The sequence below is a fragment of the Hydra viridissima genome, unplaced genomic scaffold, assembly GCF_058129835.1.
Source record: "Hydra viridissima isolate aposymbiotic clone 2 unplaced genomic scaffold, HvirCarnegie_v1 scaffold_15, whole genome shotgun sequence".
NCBI lineage: Eukaryota > Metazoa > Cnidaria > Hydrozoa > Anthoathecata > Hydridae > Hydra > Hydra viridissima.
The window spans coordinates 9,788,404-9,816,345 of NW_028324314.1; the positions used below are offsets into that span (position 1 = coordinate 9,788,404).

At 26.3% G+C, this 27,942-nt stretch overlaps 3 protein-coding genes across 4 annotated transcripts; all 3 read right to left on the bottom strand.

The window, feature by feature from the left end:
- Nucleotides 1-1,179: 1,179 nt before the first annotated feature.
- Nucleotides 1,180-5,125, bottom strand: LOC149878567 (CCR4-NOT transcription complex subunit 11-like). The gene is made up of 8 exons (XM_090072978.1): nucleotides 4,695-5,125; nucleotides 4,361-4,579; nucleotides 3,932-4,118; nucleotides 3,665-3,823; nucleotides 3,261-3,361; nucleotides 2,313-2,458; nucleotides 1,739-1,913; nucleotides 1,180-1,629 (listed from the first exon to the last, which is right to left on the bottom strand). The coding sequence occupies exons 1-8, from the start codon at nucleotides 4,839-4,841 to the stop codon at nucleotides 1,435-1,437; spliced, it is 1,329 nt and encodes a 442-aa protein (XP_089929104.1). The 5' UTR covers nucleotides 4,842-5,125; the 3' UTR covers nucleotides 1,180-1,434.
- Nucleotides 5,126-5,335: 210 nt separating this feature from the next.
- On the bottom strand, nucleotides 5,336-16,519 carry LOC145193502 (uncharacterized). Its single transcript, XM_090072976.1, has 16 exons — nucleotides 16,351-16,519; nucleotides 16,014-16,089; nucleotides 15,832-15,933; nucleotides 15,505-15,679; nucleotides 15,323-15,422; nucleotides 12,561-12,623; nucleotides 12,418-12,470; nucleotides 10,850-10,940; nucleotides 10,093-10,178; nucleotides 8,953-9,995; nucleotides 8,641-8,770; nucleotides 8,330-8,432; nucleotides 5,995-6,085; nucleotides 5,809-5,881; nucleotides 5,572-5,676; nucleotides 5,336-5,492 (listed from the first exon to the last, which is right to left on the bottom strand). Exons 1-16 carry the CDS (start codon nucleotides 16,438-16,440, stop codon nucleotides 5,417-5,419), a joined length of 2,457 nt encoding a protein of 818 aa, XP_089929102.1. The 5' UTR covers nucleotides 16,441-16,519; the 3' UTR covers nucleotides 5,336-5,416.
- A 241-nt stretch (nucleotides 16,520-16,760) lies between these two features.
- LOC149878568 (short transient receptor potential channel 4-associated protein-like) lies at nucleotides 16,761-27,685 on the bottom strand. 2 transcript variants are annotated; one of them, XM_090073018.1, is made up of 24 exons: nucleotides 27,557-27,685; nucleotides 27,216-27,341; nucleotides 26,999-27,106; nucleotides 26,809-26,893; nucleotides 26,637-26,698; nucleotides 25,988-26,073; nucleotides 25,831-25,898; nucleotides 25,315-25,419; nucleotides 24,720-24,785; nucleotides 22,910-22,972; nucleotides 22,716-22,802; nucleotides 22,065-22,138; nucleotides 21,911-21,976; nucleotides 21,519-21,598; nucleotides 20,911-20,965; nucleotides 20,766-20,824; nucleotides 20,512-20,567; nucleotides 20,196-20,241; nucleotides 19,694-19,777; nucleotides 19,511-19,601; nucleotides 18,918-19,058; nucleotides 18,519-18,728; nucleotides 18,253-18,392; nucleotides 16,761-17,397 (listed from the first exon to the last, which is right to left on the bottom strand). In XM_090073018.1, exons 1-24 carry the CDS (start codon nucleotides 27,644-27,646, stop codon nucleotides 17,175-17,177), a joined length of 2,271 nt encoding a protein of 756 aa, XP_089929144.1. In that variant the 5' UTR covers nucleotides 27,647-27,685; the 3' UTR covers nucleotides 16,761-17,174. The 2 variants fall into 2 exon arrangements, with proteins under 2 accessions (XP_089929144.1, XP_089929145.1); XM_090073019.1 differs by lacking the exons at nucleotides 16,761-17,397; nucleotides 18,253-18,392; nucleotides 18,519-18,728; ... (5 more) ...; nucleotides 20,766-20,824; nucleotides 20,911-20,965 and adding an exon at nucleotides 21,183-21,206.
- Between the last annotated feature and the right edge of the window lie 257 nt (nucleotides 27,686-27,942).

Genomic DNA, 27,942 nt, shown 5'->3' on the forward strand with positions numbered 1-27,942 from the left:
TTAATGTAGAAAATTTGCAGTCACTGTTTCAAATAATTCAGCTTCGTAAGTCTTTTTCATCAATTCTTTTTTTCTAAATGCATAATTTCAAATTTTTTGTGATTTTGTTATTTGGAGCCAATGTTGAAATCGATTCTTAAAACCCATTATTTTCCAACCGTAAAAACGGTCGATAGTCTTTAACAATAACAAAATGTTACAATTAAAGACTATAAATCATTTATATAACTACGGGTTTTTTTTTTTTGTATATTGTCCGATAAAAATCAAGAGTTGTTCGAGTTATCTTTGCAATAAAAACATGCTTTCAGCGTGGCGTATATAGGACCTTTATAATCAACATCAATACGGCCGTCATTCAAATAAATTGAAGCGATAAATTGACCGATTTATCGTCTCGGTTTATATTGGTAACACCTGTAGTTAATGTACATTTAAGTTGCTCCAGACTATAACCACTAACTAATGGAAGTTTATGTAAGTTTGTAAGGAAGAAAAAATATATATATTTGTAAAAGTGTACTGCCGTACACTGTAATAAACCGCATTTGAACGTAAACAAGTCGAACTCACGAACAATAGAAAAAGAAAAGTAAATAACTATGAATTCAGGGAACCTGTTTTCAAATTTTACTCAAAATAACCAGTTAAAATTATCGAGTCGATGTTAAAATTATCGAGTCTTGTAGCGATTTTTTTGTTTGTTTTGAAGTTTAATGTTTTGATTTAGCATTATTCGTTTCATCTCCACTACCACCCACCACCGCCGTCGCTATTTTAATAACTTACATTCCAAATTATAAGATGTGTAGTTTTTAGATTAAGAAAAGATTAAATTTTCTTCTGTGGAGTTATCGAGGCTTCGTTTAAATCTGTGACTTAAGTATATTTTTTGACCTATTGTGAAGATATGTAAATATTTCCACACTATTTAATATTTTAACAACATCAGGATAATTATAAACTCGAACACGAATCCATAAGACGAATCGCTTGATTCTAATAGCCTGGGAATGCAAAATTAAAATAACGTTAAGGCTAGAAGTGTCTTATCTCTTTCAGGAAGTATGCAATTCCACAGAAAAAATAACGAGTGCGTCCTTACGTTAGTAGGAATAACAGGTTTACATGAGATTTTACTAAAAATTTTCAGGGAATTCTGGAATAATTGACACAGAATTTCTAATGAAGTTACATTTTACTCAAACTTTTTTTCTCGAAATGAATTCAAATGTTCTCCATACTTTTATTGCAGACTAAACTGTTGCAACTAAGTGCAACAGATTTTTAAGAGCGCCATTGTTTGCAATTTTATTGTTTTATTGTATTTTGGTGCATTGAACCCAACACGTTGCTAAACTTGACAATGTGACAGTCACAGTATCACCCTTAAGCACAAACGCTTGATAACTCTTTTTAACCAATCTGATTAACTTATTTTAATAGGGAACTATTAGGACTATTGCTTTTAGGAAGCTCGTCGTTATTCTCGACAGATCTTAACAGCCGGAAAAGACTTGCAGCTTCACGTATGTTACTAAACTCAATACAGAAGGCTTTTACTTCGATGGATATATCTTGGATGTTAATACTTTTCATGCGAATAAGAGACTGAAGAAACACGCAAACCTAATCGAGAAAAACAATTTATTAGAAATCAATGAAGATATTCCTCTATACCATTAGCATTTTCAAAAACCTCTATACCATTAGCATTTTCAACATTAACAAATCTTACCAAACGAACTAATCTGCTCTGCATATATTTATCCTTAATGGTTTCACATTTACTGATACAATTTGAGATATAGAAGTGAATAAATTCTCTTGGAACGTCGGCTGCAGTCGTTAGTCTATTGACAACTTCCATAGAGTGAAGCGACATTTCCATGTTTACCAAGACAGAAAAGTACCTAAAAATGATTCAAGCAATGACATTTTGTTAAAATTGAAATAATTGTGCAGTTTAGTTTAAAAAGTTATAGAAATTACTTAAAATTTTACAAATGCCGGTTATAAACGGCGATAATCTGATGATGAACCGATATCCAGACGATAAAAATCTGATCATGAATTTGCTTGGAAACATTACATTTAGGAGTAATAGAAAATCACAGCTAAGCATGACAAATAATAAACCACATCACTTGATCAGTTATGAATGCAAAATATTCATTTTATCAAAATCTTTGATTGATCTTCAAAACTCAAAAGAAATATGTTTATGTTTTGAAGATTAACCCGCTCAAAAGAAGAACAAGAAGCTGTTTAATTTTTGTATTAAAGCAATAGATTTAAAGTAAAGGACTTACTCGGTTATTTGGGAGGATTGCATCATCTTTAGAAGAACTTCGATAGCCACTAATGGGTTGTTCTCTACAAGGTCCGGAAGTTTACTTGGCGTTAACCCAACATGATAGACAAGTTTGCTGTCTTTCTCTAACTCTTTTAGCAGTTGCTATGGAAACAATTTTTTGAAAAGAAATTTCGATGCATTAACTTAGATTTATATTATAAACTTTATTTAAAATTATCTATTCGTCATTTTGATTTTAAATAACTCAAAAAAGTTATGATTAAAAGCAATTATGAATACACATACACAAAATGATGTTTCAGTGTCAACATAAAGTATGCATACAAATAACATAGAGTGCTTTCAAAAAAGTTTTTCAAAGTACCATTGAAAATTACAGTAAGATATTGTCTTTTACATTAGAAAGTTTTTTTTTTTACATTAGAAAATATAAGTTCAACTGGATTCAGATTTGGTAATTAGGCTGGCCAGGAAATAAAATTTATTTTAAATATTTCAAAGGTAATTTTATTGTGCGAGCTGTGTGTTCAGGAATTTGACTCTGGGAACCGATTTTCAAACAGCTAAATACTTCATAATTTCTTCAAAGTTTTTCGCAAATTATACTCTTGGATTGGCTCATACTTGATGAAATATTAAACTGTACTCACATTTTTTTAACCTTTCAGGTTGTTGTCATGACTGATGCAACTCTTTATATAGATTGGCTCCCATTTATTGTTCTTAATGCATTTTGACCCATTTCTTTTTATGTTAACTTTCAAAATCTCAATTATTAAACTTGCCAGCATTTATACTCAATTTTTTACAGAAAATAAGCAAATTCAATAACAACTGATAATGAATTCATGATTGAAGTTTCTTTTTTTTTGAGAAGAAACTAAACGCAACTTTTTAAAATTACTTTTTCTAGAAAGTTTTTCATAAAAGTAAAGAAAAAAACCTGCTGTTGTGGTAAAAGTAATGCCCCTTTGAAAGCTTTTGCCATTAATTGGCGAACTTCTACTTCAATTGAGTTTTCACTGCACATCATTTCATCCCATTCTACAAAAGAATAACACACGCATAAGATGTAGCAGAAAGTATTTGTAAGGATATTTATAATGATGTTTATAAAAAAATATGTCAGGATATTTGTAAAGATATTCATAAAGATATTCATAAAGATATTCTACTTTATAACAGTTGTTAATCTAAATAACTATTTTAGTTGTAAAGTTTCAGCCTCACTAAACTTATCAAACAGTTTCATAATAAACTTAAAAGGAACAAGAGGAATTAATAGTATAAACAACTAATCATTTCTTAACAATAGTAAATTTCTTTAGTTAACATGATATTTCCTACCTATAGTGTAACTTTTGTCTGTAGGGTTTAACCATTGCAGCTCATTATCAAATGATTTGTGCAATGGAGGAGCTAAATGGATGAAAGGTGGCATAAAGGTGTCTTCTAAAGGTGGATTAACTGTAGTGCAAATCAAAGATTCAATCACATGACGAGCAGCTAAAAATATTGAAAAATCCTTATTTTTTTACTTATTCATTCAGTTTTTTAGCAAACTAATTACAAATAATTTAAAATTTTTATGTTAAAATAGAGTTAAGACTGTACCAGCCATATTAATAACCCCATTGCTATCTGGATCAGGATCTGGTATAATGGTACTCATTCCAAAACGAGTGCTCGTAGGAAGATCATTTAACTTTTCATTTAGAGAAATTTGCAAACCACTAATATCAATTGGTGGATATGCACTTATGTCTGCAGAAAGTATTTGACGAGGGGTTTTTTTTAAAAGCTAAAATTGGGTAATTAAAAAAACTGTTCATATTTCAGACTTCATACCATAGTTATCATTTAAAAAAATACATTTCATATTATTCTTGTTACATACTTTGTTGTAAAACTCTATAAGAGTTTTTACAACAAAGTATGTAATGAGAGAAACTAAAGAAAGAGAATGTAACAATCTGATTACAAATGATATATCATGATGAACTAATGTTGGGTTTAGATCAGAAAAAAACAAACTTAAACTACCTCTCTTGTAAGTGCAGGAGAAGTAAGTAACTGATATAAAAAAACTTTCTCCTGTTTTGATATATCAGCATTTTTGCTTTCATCAAGCAGATGAACAAAGAGTCGCACAAAGGGATTCTTTACCACAGGTTGATTTCTGTACATTTCATATAGAAGAAACAAAACACTCACACGTTGATTAGGATCTGGGAGCAAGTCGGGCTGTTGATACATTATCAACTAAATTAATAAAATTTACTTAATCTTTCAACAATTTTAAAAAACAACCAAATAACAACATGTAAATATAAAAAAAACTAAATCACTAAAAAACTAAAAAATGTAAAATTCTAACTAGTGCCATTCCAACTCTGAAGTAATCATTTGGACCAAAATAATGATGCAGTGCATTGGCAATCACTTCAAATGATGATGACCCAGAGACAGCTTCCTCAGACAGAATACTCAAAAGAGATGTTAGTTCTTTGATGGAAAGTGTCATAATTGCGATAATTAAATAAAAAAACTGAAAGTGAAAAGTTTCACAACGTTAAAATTTACATAAAAATTATTTAAAATTTTTTATTAAGATTTACATAAAAATTATTTACTCTTTTAATTTACAATCCTTTATACTTTTATGTCTTAGTTTGTATATAAGGTGTAATATTTTACCCTTATAAATTTTTTCTATCACTTTTTTTTAAAAAAAAAAAAAAAATTAAAAATAATAACCTCAATGTGTATGAAAGACTCAAAATATGTTTGCAAAATAAAATTTGCATAATGTATTTGAAAAATGTGTAGATCAAAAATAATTTTATATTACCTTTAAAAAATAATTAAAAATAATTGTAATTATTTACAAGAAATAAAAATTGCACCTTAAAAAGAGAAAATTAAGATAAGAAAATTTTGAAGTTTAAAAATTGTAAAATCTAAAAATTTAGACTTCAAACTTTTTTATATCTTAAAATTAAAATTTGTAAGAAAGACTTTTTAATGGTCTTTATAAAAATATTTATCATAAAAGATCATAAGATAAACAAAAGATCAGCAGATCAGAGGGAAATCTTGCTAGTGTACTCTAAGTAGATTTGATACCCCTGTTTGTAATGTAGTCAAACAATACCCTTCTTCACCCAACAAATAACTAAATTATGAAAAAATCTTTATAAATACTTTTTGAAAAATAAAAACTTCCTAAACCAAAAGTAAATAATATTACCTACCCTTCATGTATAAACTCAAGCATGGCATGACACTCAGACACAATTTGTGGTAATTCGGTTTTTAAAATGATGTACGATGTGACTGGCACCAAGTCATCAGAACCGCTTAAAGAGATTAAAAAATATATGTTAAAATGGGCATAAAAAAACAAAATAAACATAATAACTTAAAATATATAAATATAAAACTATAAATCAAAAAAAAAAAAAAAATACAAAAATGGAACACATTCTTACACTAAGGGAGGTGTTAGACTTTGGGCTAAGTAATATTTTTCAACACAATCACAAACAGCTTTCATTGTGCGAACTAAATTTTCCAATAGATTACTAACATGATAACTAACATACAACTATGATAAACGAAAGAGAAAGTTGTAAAGGGTGAATTAGAAAATATATGTGATCACTTTTTTAAAATACCTGCACACTCAAGTTTTTCGAGAGGACTTGTCATCCCAACAAGAAGTTTTAATTCATCAATTGCTTCTTGATAAGGAGGGTTTGAGGAATTCTTAAGCAAAATTTTAAATATATAAACTTGCATATTTTTTACATTTTCAATTTGATATAAAAAAAAAAGTTCAAATTAGTATATTTTAAGCAAAAAAAAAAAAGTAGTGTAAACCCTCTTTATTAGATGATGAAAAAAGTGTGACAAAGATGGAGAAACAAGGTTAAAAAGACAAGGGTGAAAAAACAAAGGTGAAGAGACAATGATGAAAAGATAAGAGTGAAGAGACAATTATGAAAAAACAAGGATGAAGAATCAATGATGAAATGACAAGGTTTATTGAAGTAAAATAATAAACAGCATGAAATTATCAATGAAGTGAGTTTACTTAAACTAAACATTTTTTTAAAATATAAGAAACATAAGGCTCAGTTTGCAGAAAAACTAATAAATACTTGATAAATACTTAAGAAATATAGACAGGCTCAAAATGATGACTGAATAAATACAATCAAAAGCTTTAAAATGTAAACATATTACAAGGAGGCTTTTTAACAACAGTTATTATTTTGTTTTAAACATTAAGTATATCAAAAATATTTTTATCTTCCATGCTTTGCTCCTCAACAATTATGACATTCTTCTCTTTATAATGATCAAAGTTAATAAGTATTTTGTTTATAACTTTTCTTCTTTGAAAGTATAAAATGAAATCATTTTTATTCTAATCTTATTCTATTACAGAGTATTTTTTAAAAAAAAGGATGCAGAAGCTTAATAGTTTTTCTTGAAAAAGAAAAAAAAAAAAGGTGATTATAACAAGATTATTGAGTTTTATTAAAGTTAATTTTTTTTGCTAGTATCTTGTTTCTTTATGTTTGACATAGTGCAGGTAACAGCGCTTTATGAAGTTATCAATTACACAGTTTTTTATAACTGGATTTTCATCCACTTGTTGTTCATGATAAATGAGCCTTACTTTAATAGAATTTAAGCTTTCTAAAATTCATTTTATTTTTCTGCAGATTTCATTCAAAAATGTTTTTACAGTGCCATGTAAAATTTTATCCTCCATTTTCAGCCAGTTAGAGATTTGCAACCTGTTGACATTAAATTGATCAATAATTTAATAGATAGCTTTTCCTCCTCTCTCTACAGCTGCAATAGCTTTTTAAGTTTCATACTGTATATATAAAATATGAAAATACTAATTCAATAAAATATTCTTAAAAATAAATTGAGAAAGGTACATTTTAAGTGTGAAAAATTTGATTTTATTCACTGAGTAAAAACTCAAAGTGTTTTGTATTTTGTGAACTCAAACATTTTATTAAAGTTTGAGTTCACAAAATACAAATTATCTTGAGTTCACAAAATACAAAATATCTTTTCTAAATTTGAGATTTTTTATTTGTATTCGTAAAATACAAATTAAAAATTTGGAAAAGGCAGCTAGGCTTAGATAGCTCTAACTGAAATAGATATCATTTTTTGGTGATTGCTTGCTTTGGTGAAATTTACACAACAATCTTTTTCTACTGCAGGCTCCACAATTTGAATTGGTTCATTTTCTATTTTTTTTGGCTTGGACTGAAAGGGAGGTGGATGGATATCATTTGTAGAATCTATCATTGTGTTAGTAGCATTAACAATTTTAGATTGATTGCTTTATTTTGGTGGATCCTTACATTTAAAAATAAAAAAAAAAAAGATCTTGATGGTTTAGAAATTCCTGATTGAAATTGTGGCATTTTGATTGAGACAAAGTTTGGTGCATTTTTTATTATTTGCCATTTTAACACTTCTGTGCATGATTTCTTTTTTTTAAAGAAAGACCATGATTACACTTTGTTTTTTTTAAACAAAAGACCATGATTACTCTTTGTTTTTTTCTGAGATAACTTATTTCAAATGAGATTACTTATTATTTTCTGAGATTTTATTCTTGAGTTACAGGAACATAAAAATACGAACTTAGTATGTCTTACAATAAAAGCTTGCGTTAATAAGGAATTCTTTAATTTGAAAAGTAGGTTCATAACTTTGAAGATTAAGCGTTTTCTTATGAAACAGAATCCTGTTATCAAAAACTATAAAAAAAAGCATTTAAGACTGAAAAAATTAAGAAACTTTGAGATTGAACTTGTTAATTGTGTTTTTTTGTAATAATAAAAAAAATGTGTATTACTTTTTCAGTGAAAAAGTATTTAAGAACAATTTTACAGTAGTGTGAATAATTATTCATGTTAATGATAAATAATTATATAAATATTTATATTAATAAAAAAAATAAATGAATCTTACAGGAAGAGTAAACTTCTCACGAATCATCATATCTTTGGGTTTACACTCAGCATACTTTTTCATTAAAGACTCAAGCTTCACCTCTTTTTTTGAGTTGACTTTCCTAAACAGAGCATAACATTAAATTGATCAAATAAGGTGAATGTAATTTGGAAAATTGTTAAATATTTCTTATATCATAAATGTCTCCTAAAACTTTTTCTACTATTATTATATTAATACTATTTATATACTTTTATATTATTATATTAATATTAATACATATTTATTAATAGTATTTCTGTTAGTATTATTATCAAAAAAATAACAACCTGAAAAGTTTAATGACCCACTGCCACAATGGCTCAAACAACACACTCTCAAATGTAGCATAGGCTTGATCTCTGCCTAATGGGGTGTCAAGAGTTTCATATGTCAAGAGAAGTACAGAGTATAAGCGATCTGAATATAAAGAATGATTTCAAGTATGTAGCATCATATATTAATTCTTCCTTTTTTTGTTTTGAAATTGCACAAAAAATTAAGTTAAAATTGTTTAATGATATTAAGAAAATTAAATCAAGAGATTAAAGAAAAAAAAACAAACAATCCATTTATCTAATATTATGTTTTATTGAATTTACCAATTCCAAACAAAATCTCATGAACAATATTTTCAAATTCCTTTGTAACAACAGCATCAGCAGAATATTCATCTGCTTCATTTGGTTTTAAGCTAGTGTAAATGCAATCAACTATTGCATTTGAATCATTATTTGTTGAATCTAGATTGATTGGAATTGATTCATAAATGTGATATTCATTATCATTATTTTTTTTAGCATCATAAGAATCAGTGGAGACCGTTTCAATCAACTCTTCATAAATATCTATGTTACTCTCATAGATAATCTTTGTCTCACCATCTTGATCATTACTTATTGTGTTATTAGGCTCAAGAATAGAATAAGGGTTTTCACTTTGTCCATTTTCCCAAACAGCATGATTACTGTAGTTTTCTATAGAAGATATTTTCTCATCATCAGTTTTAAAATCTTCAATTACTTGTTTGTTTAACATTGTATAACTGTATTCATTTTGAAGGTAATCATTTTGTCTGTCTTCCCGATTATCAGTGCTAATAAAGCTTCTTACAGAAGACTTTTTCTTATTACCAGTTTTAAAATCTTCAATTTTTTGTTCATTTGATATTGTGTTATTGAATTCATTTTGTAAGTCTGTGGGATCAACTTTATTTTTTTTATCCAACAACTTGCTTGCATTAAAAGTTAAGATATCATACTTCTCATTTTCATTCATTTCTGAATCTGAATCTGAAAACATAGAATTCTCCAATTCTTCAAACTCGTTTTCAAATGAAATCGAATACTGATTTCCTTGAACTTGAAAATCCTTTGATGTTTTTTCAGTAAAAAATGGATTTTCAGATGTATTAGATGCGTTTTTGATAACAGAACTTGAATTAGGAATTTTATTAGAAAGAGAAAGCGATTGGAAGTTTACTTGCTGGATTATTTCAGAATCAGAGGGTGAACAGTGAGAATGAGAGCTTGAGTAAGGCTTAACATCTGCTGGAAAATATTCTTCATTAACAAATGAATGAATTTGGTTATAAATACTCGTTTGAAGGTTTACCAGAGCTCTTCCAAGGGGATGATCTTTACGCCTTTAAAAGATAAGAACATTACTTTTTACTTATTAATATATTAACTGCTTCATAATTTTCTAAAAAAATATATATTCAAGGAAAAAGAAAACCATACATTATAATAAGTTTCAAAATTTTCCCAATTGCAGCATGGTCATCTTTGTTAAGAAAAACTGCATCTCTGAATTTTAATGGCCATTGCTAAAAAAAAAAAAAATAATGTTTTTAAAAAACTACTAGTGTTTTTCAGCATTTTGCAAAAAACTTAAAACATTAAGCTTTAATGCATACATTGATACTATAATTTAAATACTTGTGCTGTAGAATTTTTCTATTATGTTAAATGACACTTTACCAAATCAAATGCAAATTTAATTGAAAAATAAATACAACCCTTTTTTGAGTTTTCTTATTTTAGAGGAATCTAAAAGCATCTTATTTTATTTTAGAGTACAGTATATCTTAGAATATCTTAGAATATTTAAAATACAACTGCATTTTTAAATAAGGTAATGCACTGATTTTTTACGACCATATTTTTTACCATTGTTAAGTTAAAAAGTTTTTCAAGACTTTTCAAGGCCTTGCACAGGTAGCTCAAAATAAACTCATCTTTTTTTTTTTTTTTTTCAAAATCTTCAATCCATTCTCAACACAGGTATCAAAGCATGCATCAGAATTTAACATTTTAAAATTTTCATAATGCAGAATGCTTGCAGCCTTTTATTATTGCTGACAGCGCTGATCTCCTTTTTAAATGAGTGAGTTGTTAATACATTTATTTAAATTCATTCAAAATTAACACTCTTCATAGATATCGTTTATAAAACATAAAATGAGAGAAATATATATATATCTTTATAAGTAAGTACTGCTTCATGCTCAAATGCAAGTATTTCTGTAAGCAAACTTTGGCGAAATGCTTTATCACTATTAGATCTTTGCTGCAGCTTGTTGCATCTTCTTCATAAAAAAAATTATATAAAACAATAATATAAACGTAATAAAAGTTCACTAAGCTTTAAGGCTAGTTTAACTTTTTTTATAAGCAAATTCATTTATGCAAACAGATTTTAAAATTACATGATTTTATAAAATCTTAATAAAATAATATACACATACTTTAAGTAATTTTAGATTGAGACACACAAATAAACTAGAGAAAAACAGAAGTTTTACAAATTCTCTCTGTAAAGAAAATGAAAGCAAAGGAAAAAGTTTAGAGTTGACCATCTTTTAAGCAAATCAGTTTAAGCTGGCAATATATATAAATAATTACATAATAATTAGGCATTTCATGATAAGAATAAGTTAAATTGATAAAAAAAAAAGCTCTTCTTGACCAGCTAATGGGCTTTGAAGCATTGAACAAAAGTTGATACTTGAACCTATACTTTTAGTTTTTTAGGCTTTGCATATCTTGTCAGTTACAAGATATGCAAAGTTTGCATTATGCAGAAAGCATATTGAATTTCATGATTTAAAATTTTAGATTTTTTTTTCTTTTTTACAAAGTAAACTTAAAGGCAAATAACTTGAATTTAAAATAACTGATAAAAATCCTTTTAAAATTTGTCTTAAATCTCAGTGAACACAGTTCTTCATAAAAAGTTATTATATTAAAGCAAGTTCAGGTAAATAAATTGGTCAGCAACTTAACATCAATTTCTAGTTTAGAAAACCAGCAATAGGATTATTTAAAAATGCAAATAGAATATTTCCTTCCTGTAAGCGGTGTACCTGGAAATTTTTTTTCTTTTCAACTTCTATGAAGTCTCTCAGTCCATGGTTTTTTAGGTCTAACAATTCCACATGGAGTATCACAGACAATATTTGAGGTTGTTTTTTTTAAACTACAGTTCAGTCAATAAACTTTCTCATTCTTTTACTATTATTTGCCAGAATGTTTACCTTAGAGAATTAGAGCTTAGAGAATTATAGTTTAAGTTTGAAAATAAAGATAATCTTAATTTTATTTGAATGTTCATATGATCTTACCTTCATTGTTTCCTTACATTTCATTGTTTAATTACAAATTACAATTATATAAATATTTAATAGCTATAAATACATAAATATTTACAAGAATATCTAATTACTGTATAAGCAAGAATTTCATGAAAAAAAAAATCAGAAAAATCAGTAAAAATGAATAATAAATCTTTCAAAGTTTTTATTTGGCCTTGGAAATTATCTTCTCTAAGCCACAAAAAATAATTCCTATTTTTGGCTGCTATCCTACTCAAAGGGTATAAATCTGTAATGTACATCCTACTCGAAGGGTATAAATCTGTAATGTACATTATCTTATTTCCAAATCTTTCCTGGCTAACTCACCCAAACTTTGTTACATAGGTTTTCAGGAACCTTAAGTTCAATACTTTTGTAAGTAAAAACGACAAAGGAGAAATTATACAAACCCTAAAATAGTCTGATTTACCTTTCTGCTTCTGCTTTCATTGCGATGACCTGCTCAGCTATTTTCTCTTTGAGCTAATCATGTGGTTAAAAAATGATTTTAAACGATTTAGAAAAAAGGACAAAGAATAAAAACGACTAAGAAGAACTAAATATTTAACTTACTGCTTTTTCTTTTGCTTGAGATAACGCCATTTTCTCTGCAGCTTGACGGAATAAACTTAAATTCTGAACAAAAGTAAAAAAAAAGAATTAAGAAGATTTTTGATTGACAGTAACAAAAAATCTTTATCTTGATAAACAGCACACAGTGTGTCCAGAATGAAAACAATTTATTTTTTGAAATTTTAAAAACCAATTTTTTAAAATGAGTTTTCTAATATAAATTTCTTAAAATATATGTATCTTGTGACAATCTCACAAAATTTTAAAGTAATTGCTTTATCAGAAATTAGTTAGCAGCTATTCAAAGTTGAATTGTTTAGGATTTTTTATTTCAATGTTCTGAAGTTGATGAGTATTACAACATTTTACATTTTTATAAAACTGTATGAACTTGATTGAAGGCTTTTTTAAATGTTGAATGCATACAGAAATGTAAATATATTTTGATCTCATTAATAGGTAACTTTCTTTTCCATATATTTAAGAGCCATTTTCTGTAAAACCAATTTAATAAAACAATTTTACAAAATAAGCTTTTTTAAAATCTAAATTGCGAAAAAGTACAACAAAGCACAAACAAAAGGTTGAGATTTTTAATTTAAAATTATGATATTGGACTTAAGAATTAAGGGAGTTCCTGTTCACAGGATTTGAATAAAAAGAGTTTTTAAAAATGTACTTAAAAATATTTAACTGTAGAGGTTGCAGGATTATGAAATGTATTTATACTAAAATTGTTTCAAAAAATCAGTTTTTATGCAATTTACATACTAAATTAGAATGTACACTGGAACAGCTAGTGTTCAGTGTACACAAATACATATAGTATAAAAATACATATACAACATGTACAACAGGTGTACATATGTATGTAGAGTACAACACAAACTATCAGGGTGCTCATATCATTTCATGATTTAATTTAGTTATTAATTAATATTAGTTATTACAGTTTAATGTTTAAAAATATGTTTATAGAATTTAATGCTTATTGTTTGCATTTATGACAGTATTTTTGTTATTTGTATGTAACTTATACTAAGCTATATATAAATAATAAAATAATAATGTCATAAATGCAATCAATATAAAAAGTATATAAAAAAGTTATTTAAGTAAAATCAAAAGTTAAGAGCTTTGGATCATTGTTTAAAGAAATTTTACCATTTGGTTGCTGCTCAAACCCATACTTCATCTAAAGCAGATAGAAAGATTAAACTTTTAAGCAGGCTTAGGTGCAGGTTAAATAACCTATTAGAGTGACAACAGGAATTCTTCCATTGGAGGTAACAAACAATGATTGAATTACAGTTTGATTTTTCAGCTGTAAGGAAACAGAAAACATCTGTTCTAAATACTAAAGATAGAGAAAATTTTAGCAGCTTGCTATTCAAATTAGATGCTCTAATCAGCCTGATTCAACATGTTGATGTAAATAAAGCAATCAATGCAACCAAAATGAAGGAGGTAGGTTATAAATTTATGATCTTTTACAAACAGAACTTCAGTTGGGCATCTCCAAACATATACCAAATATTTGCCCATTGATGTGAGTTATCACAGATGGCAAACCTATTGCTAAGTTTTCCAGACAAAGTGAGAAAAATTGGAGCAAATATGTAAGGTCTTACAAATCCAGCACCAGTTCCAATACCTGACAAATGTCTGTCATGCAAAATGCATTAGACTTTTTTTATCAAACCATAATTAAAAATCACTCTTTTGTTGCTGCTAACAAACAGCAACAAACCTGCTCAAAACCTGCTTTCAGGGTTGGTCATACAGTATAGCTTTGCAAATAAGATCAAATTATGGTAAATCAGAAGAGAAGATGATGATTTTGAACAGTTTCATATTAATTTATTGAAATTTTTTTTCTATCAAGAATATTACAAGTATACTATTTTAAGTAAAATAAATCTAAAATATCTACAAACAACCAGTGCACTGAGTGTATTTTCTATCAAGAATATTACAAGTATTCTACTTTAAGTAAAATAAATCTAAAATATCTACAAACAACCAGTGCACTGAGTGTATTTTCTATCAAGAAAATACATACATATAAATATCTACAAACATCTTGTGAAAACAACCAGTGCACTGAGTGTATGAGCACATAAAAAAAAAAAAAATTTTTTGTTGGGTGCAAAAAAAAAAAAAGGTGCAAGAAGTAGGTTTTTTAAAAAAAGATTTTTTATTAAAGAATATTCAATTATCAAAAATTATGAATATAAAATTATGCACCCAACCTTTGCCTAAATCTTAAATTTTACTTCTAAATTAGATTCCTTTGATCCCAAAAATAATTAAAACCAAATTTTCAAAAAAAATTTTCTGTTGTAAATTAGAACTAGATAATTTTTTCAACAAAAAAACAACTTGGACAGCATATCTCTACGTTATTGATATCATAATGTATCTTGCACTCACATAAATAAATAATAAAAAATAATTTAAAAAAGATTCTTTATTAAAATATAGCTGAGTCATTGTACTTTGCTGCATTTTACTGCATGTAAACATAACATGTTTTAGTTTTTTTTATGCTTAAAAGTTTTATCTAATTACATAAAATCAATTGGCTTTATCCAAAAATAACTTAAACCCATAATGTTAGGTTATTCATATAATTAATCACTTTTAAGATTATCGAAGAAAACAGTAATAATATTCATATACTTTTTTGATGAAATTTCTATAAGCCCCAATTGAAAGTGGTCACTTAAAGATAGAAAAAGCATACAAATTTATTCACTTACATATGTTGTTGCATCAGACTTTTGCTTAGAATTTTTAAAATTCAAGGTTTTGCGTCTCTGATAAGCTTCAAACATGGAATGATTTGGATCATTTTGTGAGCTGAACATATTAATTTTTTGTACATTTTATATAATAAAAAGTTTATTAAATTCATATACTAAATCTTTCAAAAATGAAAAACCTTGAATTTGAAGAAAAACTAGGTGGTGCTGGCAAAGAAGACCATACTAAGTCATTAAAGTTTTTAGAACTTGTATTAGATATCAAAGAAGAACTGGTGGCCATTGATGTATCGACTTTGTTGTATGTTTGCGATTTTTTCTCGTTATTAGATTCAGAAGTCTGATTTTCATTTTCTTAACGAAAGAAATTCAAAATTTAACTCAATAAAAAGTCTTGAAATCAAAAAAATATTGACTAAACAATTGTTTAATTACAACCTTAAATTTAACTTTGATAAATTATTAAAATTACGATTTAAAAAAAAATTTATCAATTAGGAAAATACCTTTCTGTGTTTGGGTTGCATCAAAAATATCAATAACCCTTCCCAAACATTTTTGAGTCAGTTTTAATAGCTTGGATGTTTCATTGCTTAAACTCTTCATATCTAAAAGAGTAATAGAAATAAAATTACATATTTATAATATAATTTAAATCAGATCAAAGACTTTTGTTAAATCTCTATACCTTGCTTATTCCAGGCATCATCTTTAAGAGATTGAACCATAAATAAAATACTACTCAAATATTTGCAATATGCAATCTACAAAAAACCAATGTAGTGTGACAACAATTATAAAAAAAATTGAAGCAAAGAAAAAAATTAATAGTAGAATCCTACCATAAAAAGCTTTTAACCAGATGGCAAATATAACAAAAAATATGAAAAATATAACAAACAAAAAGCTATCAGATATTTGCGACAAATCTTTTCATGCTGCATAAGATAAAATTTTTTTTTTTCAAAACGAAACTTAAATATTTGAATTTGAAAAATAAGCATTTCGAGAAGAATAAAAAATACCTTAGTGTCTCCCTCATCATCTTCAGAAATGGCATCACGTACAGTTTGTGCTGCAATAAGATAGCTTGGTTGTGTATAATGCAGCGCCATTGTTATGTAACTTTACTGATTAACAGAAAATACTTATTACTAAAAAAGCAACAAATAAATACACAGCTAACTGCCTAAGATTATAAGAGCTCCATTTTAAAATAAAAACATTTAAAAATACATATACTGTAAAAATGCTTATATCAAGGCTATGTTGATTTGATTTTTTAGTATTTTGCTTTCAATTAAAGTTGAAAGTTTAGAGTTAAATGTAGCTTTTTTTTATTTAGTTTGAAAAAGGAGCAAATAAATATTCATTGCCATCAAGCCAACAAAAAATTATTATTTAAAAGACACTGATTGAAAAAATACAAGAAAAATGAGAACACAAATGATAAAACATTTATTCTTTTCAAAAAAAAAAAAAAAAAATTCTACATAAGAATTGATAAAATGCAAAAATAGTATTAAAATTTAGAGTGTTTAAAAAAATATTTACATTAATAAATATAACCAGATTTTAATTAAAACTAATATAAACTTTGATTGACATTTTCAATCATGATTAAGTCCCTTTTTTCTTAAAAATTTTGATTTTTTTTTGTTCATAAAGACCTGCTCTACTTTTAGAATATAATATTGTCTATGAACAAACATGCATCACAAAAAAAGCATTTTTTACTGAAGGTTTTTTCCTGCACTCAAACTGTGATTTAGAAATTAATCACATGAAGCTTTTCATCAAACTGGGATTTAGAAATTAATCACATGAAGCTTTTCATCATGAAAAAGATTCAAATATCTCGGAACATGTGATCAAGATGCTTCCGCTTAACAATGCCCCTTTGTCTTGGTGTAAGATAATAGAGAAGACAGTCTTTTGTGTTTGCATCATTGCTCAGTAACATGTCTACAAATGATTTCCATTTTTCAAATGAAATAGAAGAACTTTGTTCAAGATGCAAGCAATCTTTTGTTTTCTTTAAGTAATGTCTTTGCCAAAATATCAGTAACTCCCTAATAGGATATGATAAACTTTCACAATTCATCAAAAATATCAAGCAATTTTTCAAAGTAAAACTCCTGATGCATTATGTTAAAATGGACTAGAGGCTCACTGTGGACCAGAGTGACAGCCAGGTTATGTTGTTTCCCAGGCCTGATTTTATTTTTTGTTAGTAGTTAGGTATACATTAGACATCATTTATGACATTTCAAACTTCTGAGGGGTAGGACAAAAAAATCAAAAAAGTTTTGCTCAAAAATAATTATTTTTAACCATAAAAATGTTAGTAAAATTAGGCAAAAACATGGTTGAAAATGCACAAAATTAAAAATTGTGTAAACAACGGCAGGCTGTTCACATAAAATGTGTACTGTTTGATACAAACCATATAGATTATGCGAACCAGCTAAAATCCAGTGTTGTTGAATTTGCATTTAAAAAAATAAAATAGATTAAATATATAATTTAATTTAATAATTATAATTTAAATTATATATTGTAAAGTATATCATTTTTAGCATTTAGAGTTATAATATAACTTTGAATGCTAAAAATAATATACTATGCTAAAAATATAACATAAAGCTTTCTTATCTTGTACTTTAATTTTTATAGCTTATAGCTGTTTTTTGAAATTGTTTTAAAAATTTTTCAAAAATTCCTACACCCCAGAAGTTTTAAATGTGTCTACTAATGTATATCTACTAACGGTGTCTATTAATGAATACCCAACTACTGAAAAAGAAAAACTAGACCTGGAGAACAACTTAACCGGTGGTCTAACTGTTCAATAATGAGCATAAATATATAGAATACTTCAAAACACATCAAGATATAGGAAATTTCAAAACACATGCAGGACTTACCACAGATTTGCAAGAATAAGTCCAGGGTGTTTCTGAGCTTGTTCTTCAATGACAAAAGCTTCTAAATACTGGCCTAACACACCATGGTTGTAAGAAAACATAAGAAATATAAGTGTTGTATTCAAGCAACTCACATTTTCCTAAAAAAAAGTAGATATTTTTTAAACTTATAAATATAAGAATATGGTTTTTTTGGCCAAATTAATTTTATAAAGAAACCAAAAATGTTAAAAAATAAGTAATCTTTTGAAAAAGAAGAAACTCACCTGTGTAAGACTGTCAATAGAGATTGAGGTTATAAGTTTATATAATAGGTAGACTTTATTTTCCCATTTCTGAATGAGGTTACTTAAGAGACATTTTTGTACATCGTAAAGACCTGTACTTAGAAAATGTTCATAAGATAAAACTGTGCAGCGTAAAAACATATTTGAATCCACAATATTTGTAGTCATTATTGATAAGAACCTTTCCAGCTAAAAAAAAAGTCAAGCATTTTGTTAATTTTCAAAATTCTTTTATTATAGTTTTTCATATATAAAGTATAATAGAGATAAAAATTTTATATACCAAAAATGCAAAGTAATAAATTCTAGATTAAATATGAAGTTTATTGAGTATGAAATTTTTTTAAGAATTACAAAAAACTAAAATCCCAGATATACCTGGCTAGTAGATTCTATGCACTCATTGAACTGTTTATAACCACTAGCATTAAATTTCATCAACTCTCCCAGAAGGTCAAAACTACTTTGAATTATTTCTTTGGACTGTAAGTTTTCATTAATCAGGTGGATTACTAAATGCTAAAATTTATACGAAACTAATAAAATGCTAAACTGTATATGAAAGTAATAAAATTATAAATTGTATATGAAAGTCATAAAATGCTAAATTGTATATGAAAGTCATAAAATGCTAAATTGTATATGAAAGTCATAAATGATAAATTGTATATGAAAGTCATAAAATGCTAAATTGTATATGAAAGTCATAAAATGCTAAATTGTATATGAAAGTCATAAAATGCTAAATTGTATATGAAAGTCATAAAATGCTAAATTGTATATGAAAGTCATAAAATGCTAAACTGTATATGAAAATCATAAAATGATAAATTGTATATGAAAATAATAAATAACAAATTTGTCCATTATATCATTGATTTTAAAATTAAAAACTACAAATTTGATCATCGTATCCTTAACTTTAAAACTTAAAAAATATAAGTTGTTAGAAACCATTTTTTTATTTTAACCTTTATGAGATCTCTATCAATCAGAAACCTTTGGTCTAAAGGAGTAACAGCTCCTCTCAGAAAACCTTCAATGGCTCGAGATAACCAAAACCTATGCATAATTGAATTAACTTTTCAAAAAATAAAATACTTTATCTAAATAAGATAAAAAATGAGAAAGAAAATTATAAAAGGGAATAATACCTCAATGGGTTATTTGGAGGGCATTGTTTTAATACATTAATAATTTTTGTAAGGAGTCCTTCAGAGCCAACACACATAAATTTGCTAGAAATAATAAAAAATATATATATAACTATTGTAACTCCTCAAATAAGTGCCCGGATGCTTATTTGATTTTTGATGTGAATGAAATGCTTGCAACCATAAGTGAAAGCCTATTTATTCCTTTTCTTTCTTTATTTTGATTGAAACTACTAAGGGTTAAATTGTAGAGCTAATTGAATCTTCGCATTTTGACATAATTTTCATTCATAAAGTGAACACTTATTTAAGGATTTACAGTGATATTCAAATTTCTGAATATTATATGTTATTAAAACAAAAAAATTTTATTTATACATAAATAAAACATAAGCATAATACATAAAAAAGAATGCACAAAAATTTGCTTTTGTGATTTATGTGATAATACCCACAATGCACTGCATACTAAAATATTTTATACTATTAAAAAGAAAATTACCTTTGAGAAGGATGAATTGCTTCAGGCACTGGATAGCCTTCTTTCTCTAAGTAAAATATACTTTATCATAAAATAAAACTGTTTAAGACATATTACTCCTAATGGGATAAAATAAAACTGGAAAAAATCTCAGGAATAAATAAACATCAAAGTACACCAAAACATTAAGGAATTTCACTCGGATCTTTGACAGATTATCTGTATCAGAACTTTATTTTGTAAATTATGTGAAAAAGAACATTCAGTTAAAGATCTCAGGGAAATAATTTAATATCTTAAAGGCTTTTGTCACTGGTTCCTAAGACAGGTCACATACCACACATTCTTGTCATCTCAATGGCTTCCGAAACTGACAAAAGATGATAGCGATTTCTATTAATTAAAAAAAAAAATCTTTAAAACAGCAGCTGATCCTCATATCTTAAAAAATACAAAGGATAATAACAAAATTAAAGAATTATGGCAACCAAATAAAACTCTAGGTCTTAAAGTTATAAACAGTTTAAAGAAACATAATTTAAACCCTTAATATATCTTAATAACCTTTTCTGAATACAAAGCAAAAATTACTTATTATGATCACAAAGACTGTGCATGAAGCGTAGAAACTGAACTTTTAAAGTAACTTCCTGAAACAAAAAAGAAAGGTAAATAAAATGTGAGATATAAAAACAAAGCCTTGAGATATGGGAGCATTACAAAAAACTTATTCTACCGGCGTGCAATCACAGTCTTCAGAACCCATATGATTAAGTCTGAGAAACAGCTCACTGAAAATATTTAAGAACAAGTAGCAATAAAGCATAACTTAAAATCTACAAATAAGAAATCAAAAATATTATTCCACCAATAAGAAATCACAAAATATTATTCAGATCAAACAGTAGTGATTATAGTTTCATCAACAAATATATCATTAAGTTCAAGATTTCACATATATGTAACCCAAAAATATGACAGTAAACAAAATTAGACAAAAACTTAAACCCCTTCATTTACAGCTATTACTCCCTAAAAAAAAAGTAAAGCAAGAAAAATTCTCAATTGTAATTAATTGTCTTAATCATTTAATTACTTTTTCCTTTACATCTAAAAAATTCATTCTTTCAAATCTTTAAAGAAAACTATCAAATCTTTAATGAAAAGTTGGCAGAATTTAGAACAAAATAATTTCCATTATCTTTTTTTTTTATAGCTTTATCGTAAAGTTAAATAATTTCAAATAAGTTTAAAAAAATTAACTCAAATTTGTTCTCTTAACTACAGATACATAGCACATCACAAAGCTTTACGCTACAAAAAAACAAAAGCAAAGTTAAATACCATTCTGAATTCCAACCCAGGCTATCAAATAAATTTGAGAGGGCAGGTATGAACTTTAAATCAGATAACTTTTGCTGCATCTAAAAAGTGAAAATGTTTGAAAATAACATTTGGCTAAGGTTAAATATATTGAAACATGTGCTTTGACAATTCATTTGTTGAAGCTTTTCTTATGCATCAATTAATCTTACCAACTTCCATCTAATCTAGTAGTAAAACCAAAATAACAATACAGCATAAAACCTATTTGACATATAGAATGCTACTTAATTATTACATTTAGAAAGATACACAAATAAAATATATACTATTTACAAACTGCTAAAAAGTAAAAAACCTGACAAAATGTAAAAACATAAAAACATGAAAAGGGTTGAAAATTATGGACTGACCTCAGTTTTGTTTTTTCCACATAAAAACAATGATAGAACATACAGAAATTCTACTTTTCGCATTACCTATAGAAAATTAAGTTTTATACAAAATATCCATAATTACAAAATATAAACATTAATTCAAGAGAGAAAACAAATAAGAAAAAAATACTTCATTTAAATCTTGGGGTGACAACCAACTCCCACTTGAACTTTCATTAATGCTTCCATTGTCAGCAAAAAAACCTTTATAATTCAAACAAAAAAATGAAAAACCAGAATAAAAAGCAGAGAAAATTTTGTTAAATGTTGAAAATAAAAGTGCAGTTCATACAAAAAATTGTTAAATTATTATCTAATGATTGTTATTTTTTACTATTATTATTATTATTATTATTATTATTATTATTATTATTATTATTATTATTATTATTATTATTATTATTATTATTATTATTATTATTATTATTATCATTATTATTATTATTATTATTATTATTATTATCATCATTATTATTATTATTATTATTATTATTATTATTATTATTATTATTATTATTATTATTATTATTATTATTATTATTATTATTATTATTATTATTATTATTATTATTATTATTATTATTATTATTATTATTATTATTATTATTATTATTATTATTATCATTATTACTATTATTATTATTAGTAGTATTATTATTATCATCATCATTATTACTTTTTTTAAAAAAAAATCTTTTATACAACTTCTTATAAAACTAGGAAGATTTTATATAAGCTTTAAAAAAAGTTAACAAATTTTTAACAATTTTTTTTTTATTACCTAAGTTGCTTTGTGTATTTGTATCATTATTACTGCCATCTACTGGTTGTTGTGATGCATGAAAGTGACGGTAGGCTGGGGAAACAACTGGGATAATAAATATAGATATATAACTTGATATATACTAAATGTGACACAAAAGAAAAATCAAAAATTAAGATAAAACAGCACAAAAATAAATTCAAAAAACTTACAAAAGGGTTTACTGCACAGTTTAACCATTCTTGGAATGAAGTGTTTATTAGCAAGAAGTATTACTAATAGGAAAACAATTTGAAATTAAATTGAAAATAATATTACTTTTCTTTATAAAATAATATTTGCTTTTCTTGCATTACCAGCAAACTGAACACAAAATGGTAATTAGAAAAGAAGACAAAATATTGGTAAAGAAGGAACAGCAAGCTCAAAAACAGAAGAATAGGTTGCTTGAAAGACTTGCACAGAAAAATGGAAAAGATGTTGCTCTAATCCATAACCATGCTGACCTCTCAGTACCAAGTAGCAGTGATTGTTCAGAGAAGGAAGACGACAACCAAGTCTTTCCAGTGCCAATGAAACTGACATCAATTCTACCTAAATGATGTCACTTAAAAGCTATGGATGCTGTTTTGCCATTGGTAGCCTCTGCTCTTGATTGCACTGGAATAAGTAATAGACAGGCAGTTCACATCCTTGCTGTGATGAGAGTTGGTAATGGAGAAGCAAATGATATCGCTTTGTCAAGGAGTAGACAAAGAGTCAGAAAAATACATTGATCCAAAGAAGCAACTGATATCAAATAAAGTTTCCTATTTGATGGTCTACTGGTAGTCCATTTTGATGGGAAGTTACTTCCTGCAATAGATAGTAGTCCAGAGAAGGAAGACCGTGTCGCTATCCTTGTCTCTGGATTAGGTGTTGAGAAGCTTTTGGGTGTGCCAAAAGTTAAACAGGAAACAGGCAAACTTGTTTCAGAGACAGTTCCAAATATTTTAAAGGATTGGTGATTGACAGAAAAGATCAGCACTTCATAATGTGACATCAAAGGATTTTGTGACCTAGTCATCGCTGCTCTTCTTTAATGCTCTTCTGCTTCACACAAACTTTCTCATGACAGATACTTCCAACTGGCAACAAACTCCATCCTTTCAAAAGGCGACAGCAGTTGTCTCTTCCTTGAAAATTGTCAATGACTGTGCCGAATGGGGAATAGCACTGGCGTCATCATTCAACTTATCTCTCACCAAATCAGAGGAGGAAAAACAGTACTTACTCTAAATTGTAGAACAGCATGGCAAAGAGTTTCCAGATGTAAAAATATCAACTGCGCTGAAGAGATCACAACTTGAAGACCTTCAAGACTCAGAAAGTTCAGACTAAAAACTTTTAAAGTGTATTTTTGAATGGCGTACTTAGAACTACTCTGCAATACAGTCAGATTAGTGTGTCATGTAACTAGTATTATTTTATTGTTTAATTCCTACTGTTTAATATAATTGTTCTTTGAATCTAAAAAAACAGCATTTTAAACCTAGCAAAATTTTCATTTAATGCAACTGCCGAATACCATAAAACATATATAAATATATATATATATATATATATATATATATATATATATATATATATATATATATATATATATATATATATATAACACACACATATGTATACACACATATGTATACACACATATATATACATACACATACATATATATACACACATACATATATACACACACATATATACACATATACATATATATATACACAAACATTTATAGTCTTATTATGATTGTCTTGTTTTATAAAAGATTTGACAGTTGATAAAGTAAAGAATTTTCTCTTTGTATTATTTAGGAATTATTTATATTTTATAAACGCCTTAAAAAGATGAAACAAAACCTTAATTAATAAATTACAGTTTTATAGCCACACTTTGCAATAAAAAAAAAAAAAAAAAAAAGCTTAACTTTAAAAATCTGAAATCTCTTAAAGACTGAGATAAAGAGTCACTTACCCTGATTATTCTCACATAAAGCTTTCTCTAATGATCTCTCATTATCTTCTTTATCTTGTTCTAGCACTAACAAAAATTAGAGCACCAATCAAGAGATTTGAAAATATATTATGATGTAATGGATTTCCAATTTTTATTGAGATACAAAAAAAAAAGTGAAAACACCCACAGAAAAATTTAAAAACAAAATCATTAATCAAACTTAACTATAGGATTAGGTCAGATTACAATAAATAATAAAATGAACTATTTTATCTAACAAATGAACAACTAATTTTTTAAGAAGAAGCCAAGTAAATATTTTGTACATTTTTACATAATGGTTTGTGAATATATTTCATATTTATTGGTCTAAGGTATCTATTTCATTCAAAAAACACATGGATTTTAAATCTATAAAAATCAGTCCTACTCCTAATTGAAAGACATCAGTAACAGATCAGTTGTAACAAAAATATTGTTTGATTTTAGTTTTTTAATTGTGAAGAATTTTTTCTCTTTATTTATACTAAAAAATTTTTAAACATAAAACTAGCAAATAAATATAAAACTAAAATTATAATAAACTATAATGGAATATTTTTAAAAAACATACATGTGTTTCTTTCATAAGATATATCTGCAACTAATGATGACAAGATGCAACAGAATGATGGAAAACTGCTTTCTCTGATGTTAGCTATTAAGTTACTTAAATTTTCTAAAGAAAAAACAAACAAAATAGTAAGATCTCTGTATAGATAATAATTTGATAACATCAAATGCATTCTTAGGTTGATTCCTTTCTAGTTAATCAAATTATCATCTGTAAAATAAATGCTTTGCACAATAATTTCTTTTGAAATCAAATTCTAAAAATATAAAAGATAAAGGAAAAGTCATATCTTTGTTAAGTTATATCCCAGTGTTTTTTCAAATTTCATGTCTGGAAAAGGAATTCATTTTTGTAATGGGTGAGTTTTGTTAGAAGTTCACTTTTATTATTATTTTTAATATTATAAAAGTTTTGTTAATTTTATCATCTTTTTAAAAGTATTTCTTTATAGCTCTTATTCATTAAAAAAATTGACTCTATTACTTACTTATTTTTGAAAATTGACTCTATACTTACTTATTTTTGAAAGGTCAATTACTTTACGGTTAATTGCCAGTAATTCTTCAAGTAATGCTGAAGCATCACTAAACAAAACAGTTTTAAAAAATTTTATAACAAATACATAATTTTTATGCTTAATTATTAAAATATTGAATAAAGCAAATAAATATACTCAAATATTGTCTTGTGTTCTAAAACTGTAAAAAGAAAAACTATGAACTCATCATGGCAGCCAAGAAAGTTAGCCACAGAAGTCTCCTAATTAATGAAAAATTTTTTGAAATCATTCAAGATGAAAAAAAGTAAAACAATCAAAAAAATTTATATATCATGTTTAAAACCTAACATAGATATGTAACATTTGTAAATATGTATCATATATAAATATGCAACATACATAAACATGTAACATAAATATGCCGCATTAAACTATAAAATGAAAAAAACTAATCACTTCTCTTAGATGTATTAAAATGAAACACACAGAAAAAAATTCAATATACCAAATAATCAACCTTTTGTTATATATACATATGCATACACATATATATATAGACATGTATATATGTATATGTATGTCTGTATATATATATATACATATATATATATATATATATATATATATATATATATATATATATATATACACACATATATATGTGTGTCTATATATATACACACATATACATATATACATGTCTATATATATGTATATATAACCAACAAATTAAAATTTTACTACTTAAAACTTTGTTTACTATTTAAAAAATCATAAACAAATGTTAGAAAATAAAGATTTTAATCCTTTATTAGAAACTTACATAATGTACAATAGGTTGTAAGATTTGTAATCCGTACAATATAGCATTATGAAGGGGATTGCCTATAACACAAGATTTTTAATTAATGATTGGTAAAAAACACCAATTATTAATTGAAATTGAAAAGAAAAATGTAATAAAAATGATGTTATGATTAAAAATAAGAAACTACCATTATATTTTGTACTTTTCATATGTGCTGCAGTATGGTCTTTGGTGAAAACAACAGAGCACTGATACAAAATTCTCACTAGAACCTAAAAACAATACTTTTGATCAATATAGAAAAAGTCAAGCTGCATTACAAACCTGTTTCTGTTATATTTAAATTTGAAATATATCAGAAAAAAATAACTATTTACTTTAACTCCATCAAGTTGGTTAAAGATTTCAGGAATAAGTTCACTTTTTGATGGACTATCTGAACCAAATTTATCCAAAGGAGAACCATTTATGGATGCTTTTAGAAACTAAAATATATAGCTTTGAAACCTTTTTAAACTATTGAACACTTTTTTTAATTACATGAAAAGTGTTTTAAATAAGAAAAATATTTTGTCAATTTTTTAAACTGCATACTTTTAAACACTCAATAACTTGAAGGCAATCAAAAGGTTTTGTTGAATATAGAGTATCAAGCTCTTGTATACATTTTTGTATAGTACAGTAAGATATGTGCTTGCTTTCAAAAAAGTTACATGGAATCTAAAAGAAGTGATATACATCTATTACATAATTATTATACTCATTTAACATATCAATAAAAGAGAGGGCACAAACAAACTTTTGTGTATAAAAAAAAATAGAAAATCTCCTTTTTTAGTGCAGCTAAATAGTGTGTAAAAACAAAGTAAATAAAGAAAAGGCTTTTTAAGGATTAGTCAGATAAACAGATAATAAATATATAAAGAACTTTATACCTGAGATGATCGGAATGTTGTTCCAACTATTTGGTGTCTCTGCAATTGTTGATAAATGTTATTAGATGAAGAAATATTTTTTTGAGGCATACTTCAAACTATTTTAAATCTGGAAATTAAAAACTAGCTAAGATAAATACAACAGCATAAGTATTACAGGTCATTTTCTATTCCTTTACTATTTGAGAATATTTATATGTATGTATGTATATGTATGTATGTATGTATGTATGTATGTATGTATGTATGTATGTATGTATGTATGTATGTATGTATGTATGTATGTATGTATGTATGTATGTATGTATGTATGTATGTATGTATGTATGTATGTATGTATGTATGTATGTATGTATGTATGTATGTATGTATGTATGTATGTATAT

Coding starts and splice junctions, on each gene's coding strand:
- LOC149878567 (XM_090072978.1), bottom strand. CDS start 4,841: ATGACACTTTCCATCAAAGAACTAACATCTCTTTTGAGTATTCTGTCT. Junction 3,824..3,931: donor TGGGGTTATTAATATGGCTG/GTACAGTCTTAA, acceptor CAATATTTTTAG/CTGCTCGTCATGTGATTGAA. Junction 1,630..1,738: donor AGAGCAGATTAGTTCGTTTG/GTAAGATTTGTT, acceptor TTTCTCGATTAG/GTTTGCGTGTTTCTTCAGTC.
- LOC145193502 (XM_090072976.1), bottom strand. CDS start 16,440: ATGGCGCTGCATTATACACAACCAAGCTATCTTATTGCAGCACAAACT. Junction 10,941..12,417: donor ATGAAAGCAGAAGCAGAAAG/GTAAATCAGACT, acceptor TTTTTTATGAAG/AAGATGCAACAAGCTGCAGC. Junction 8,771..8,952: donor TGAGATTTTGTTTGGAATTG/GTAAATTCAATA, acceptor CTTTATATTCAG/ATCGCTTATACTCTGTACTT.
- LOC149878568 (XM_090073018.1), bottom strand. CDS start 27,646: ATGCCTCAAAAAAATATTTCTTCATCTAATAACATTTATCAACAATTG. Junction 25,899..25,987: donor GAACACAAGACAATATTTGA/GTATATTTATTT, acceptor TGTTTTGTTTAG/TGATGCTTCAGCATTACTTG. Junction 21,599..21,910: donor GTGGAAAAAACAAAACTGAG/GTCAGTCCATAA, acceptor TTCACTTTTTAG/ATGCAGCAAAAGTTATCTGA.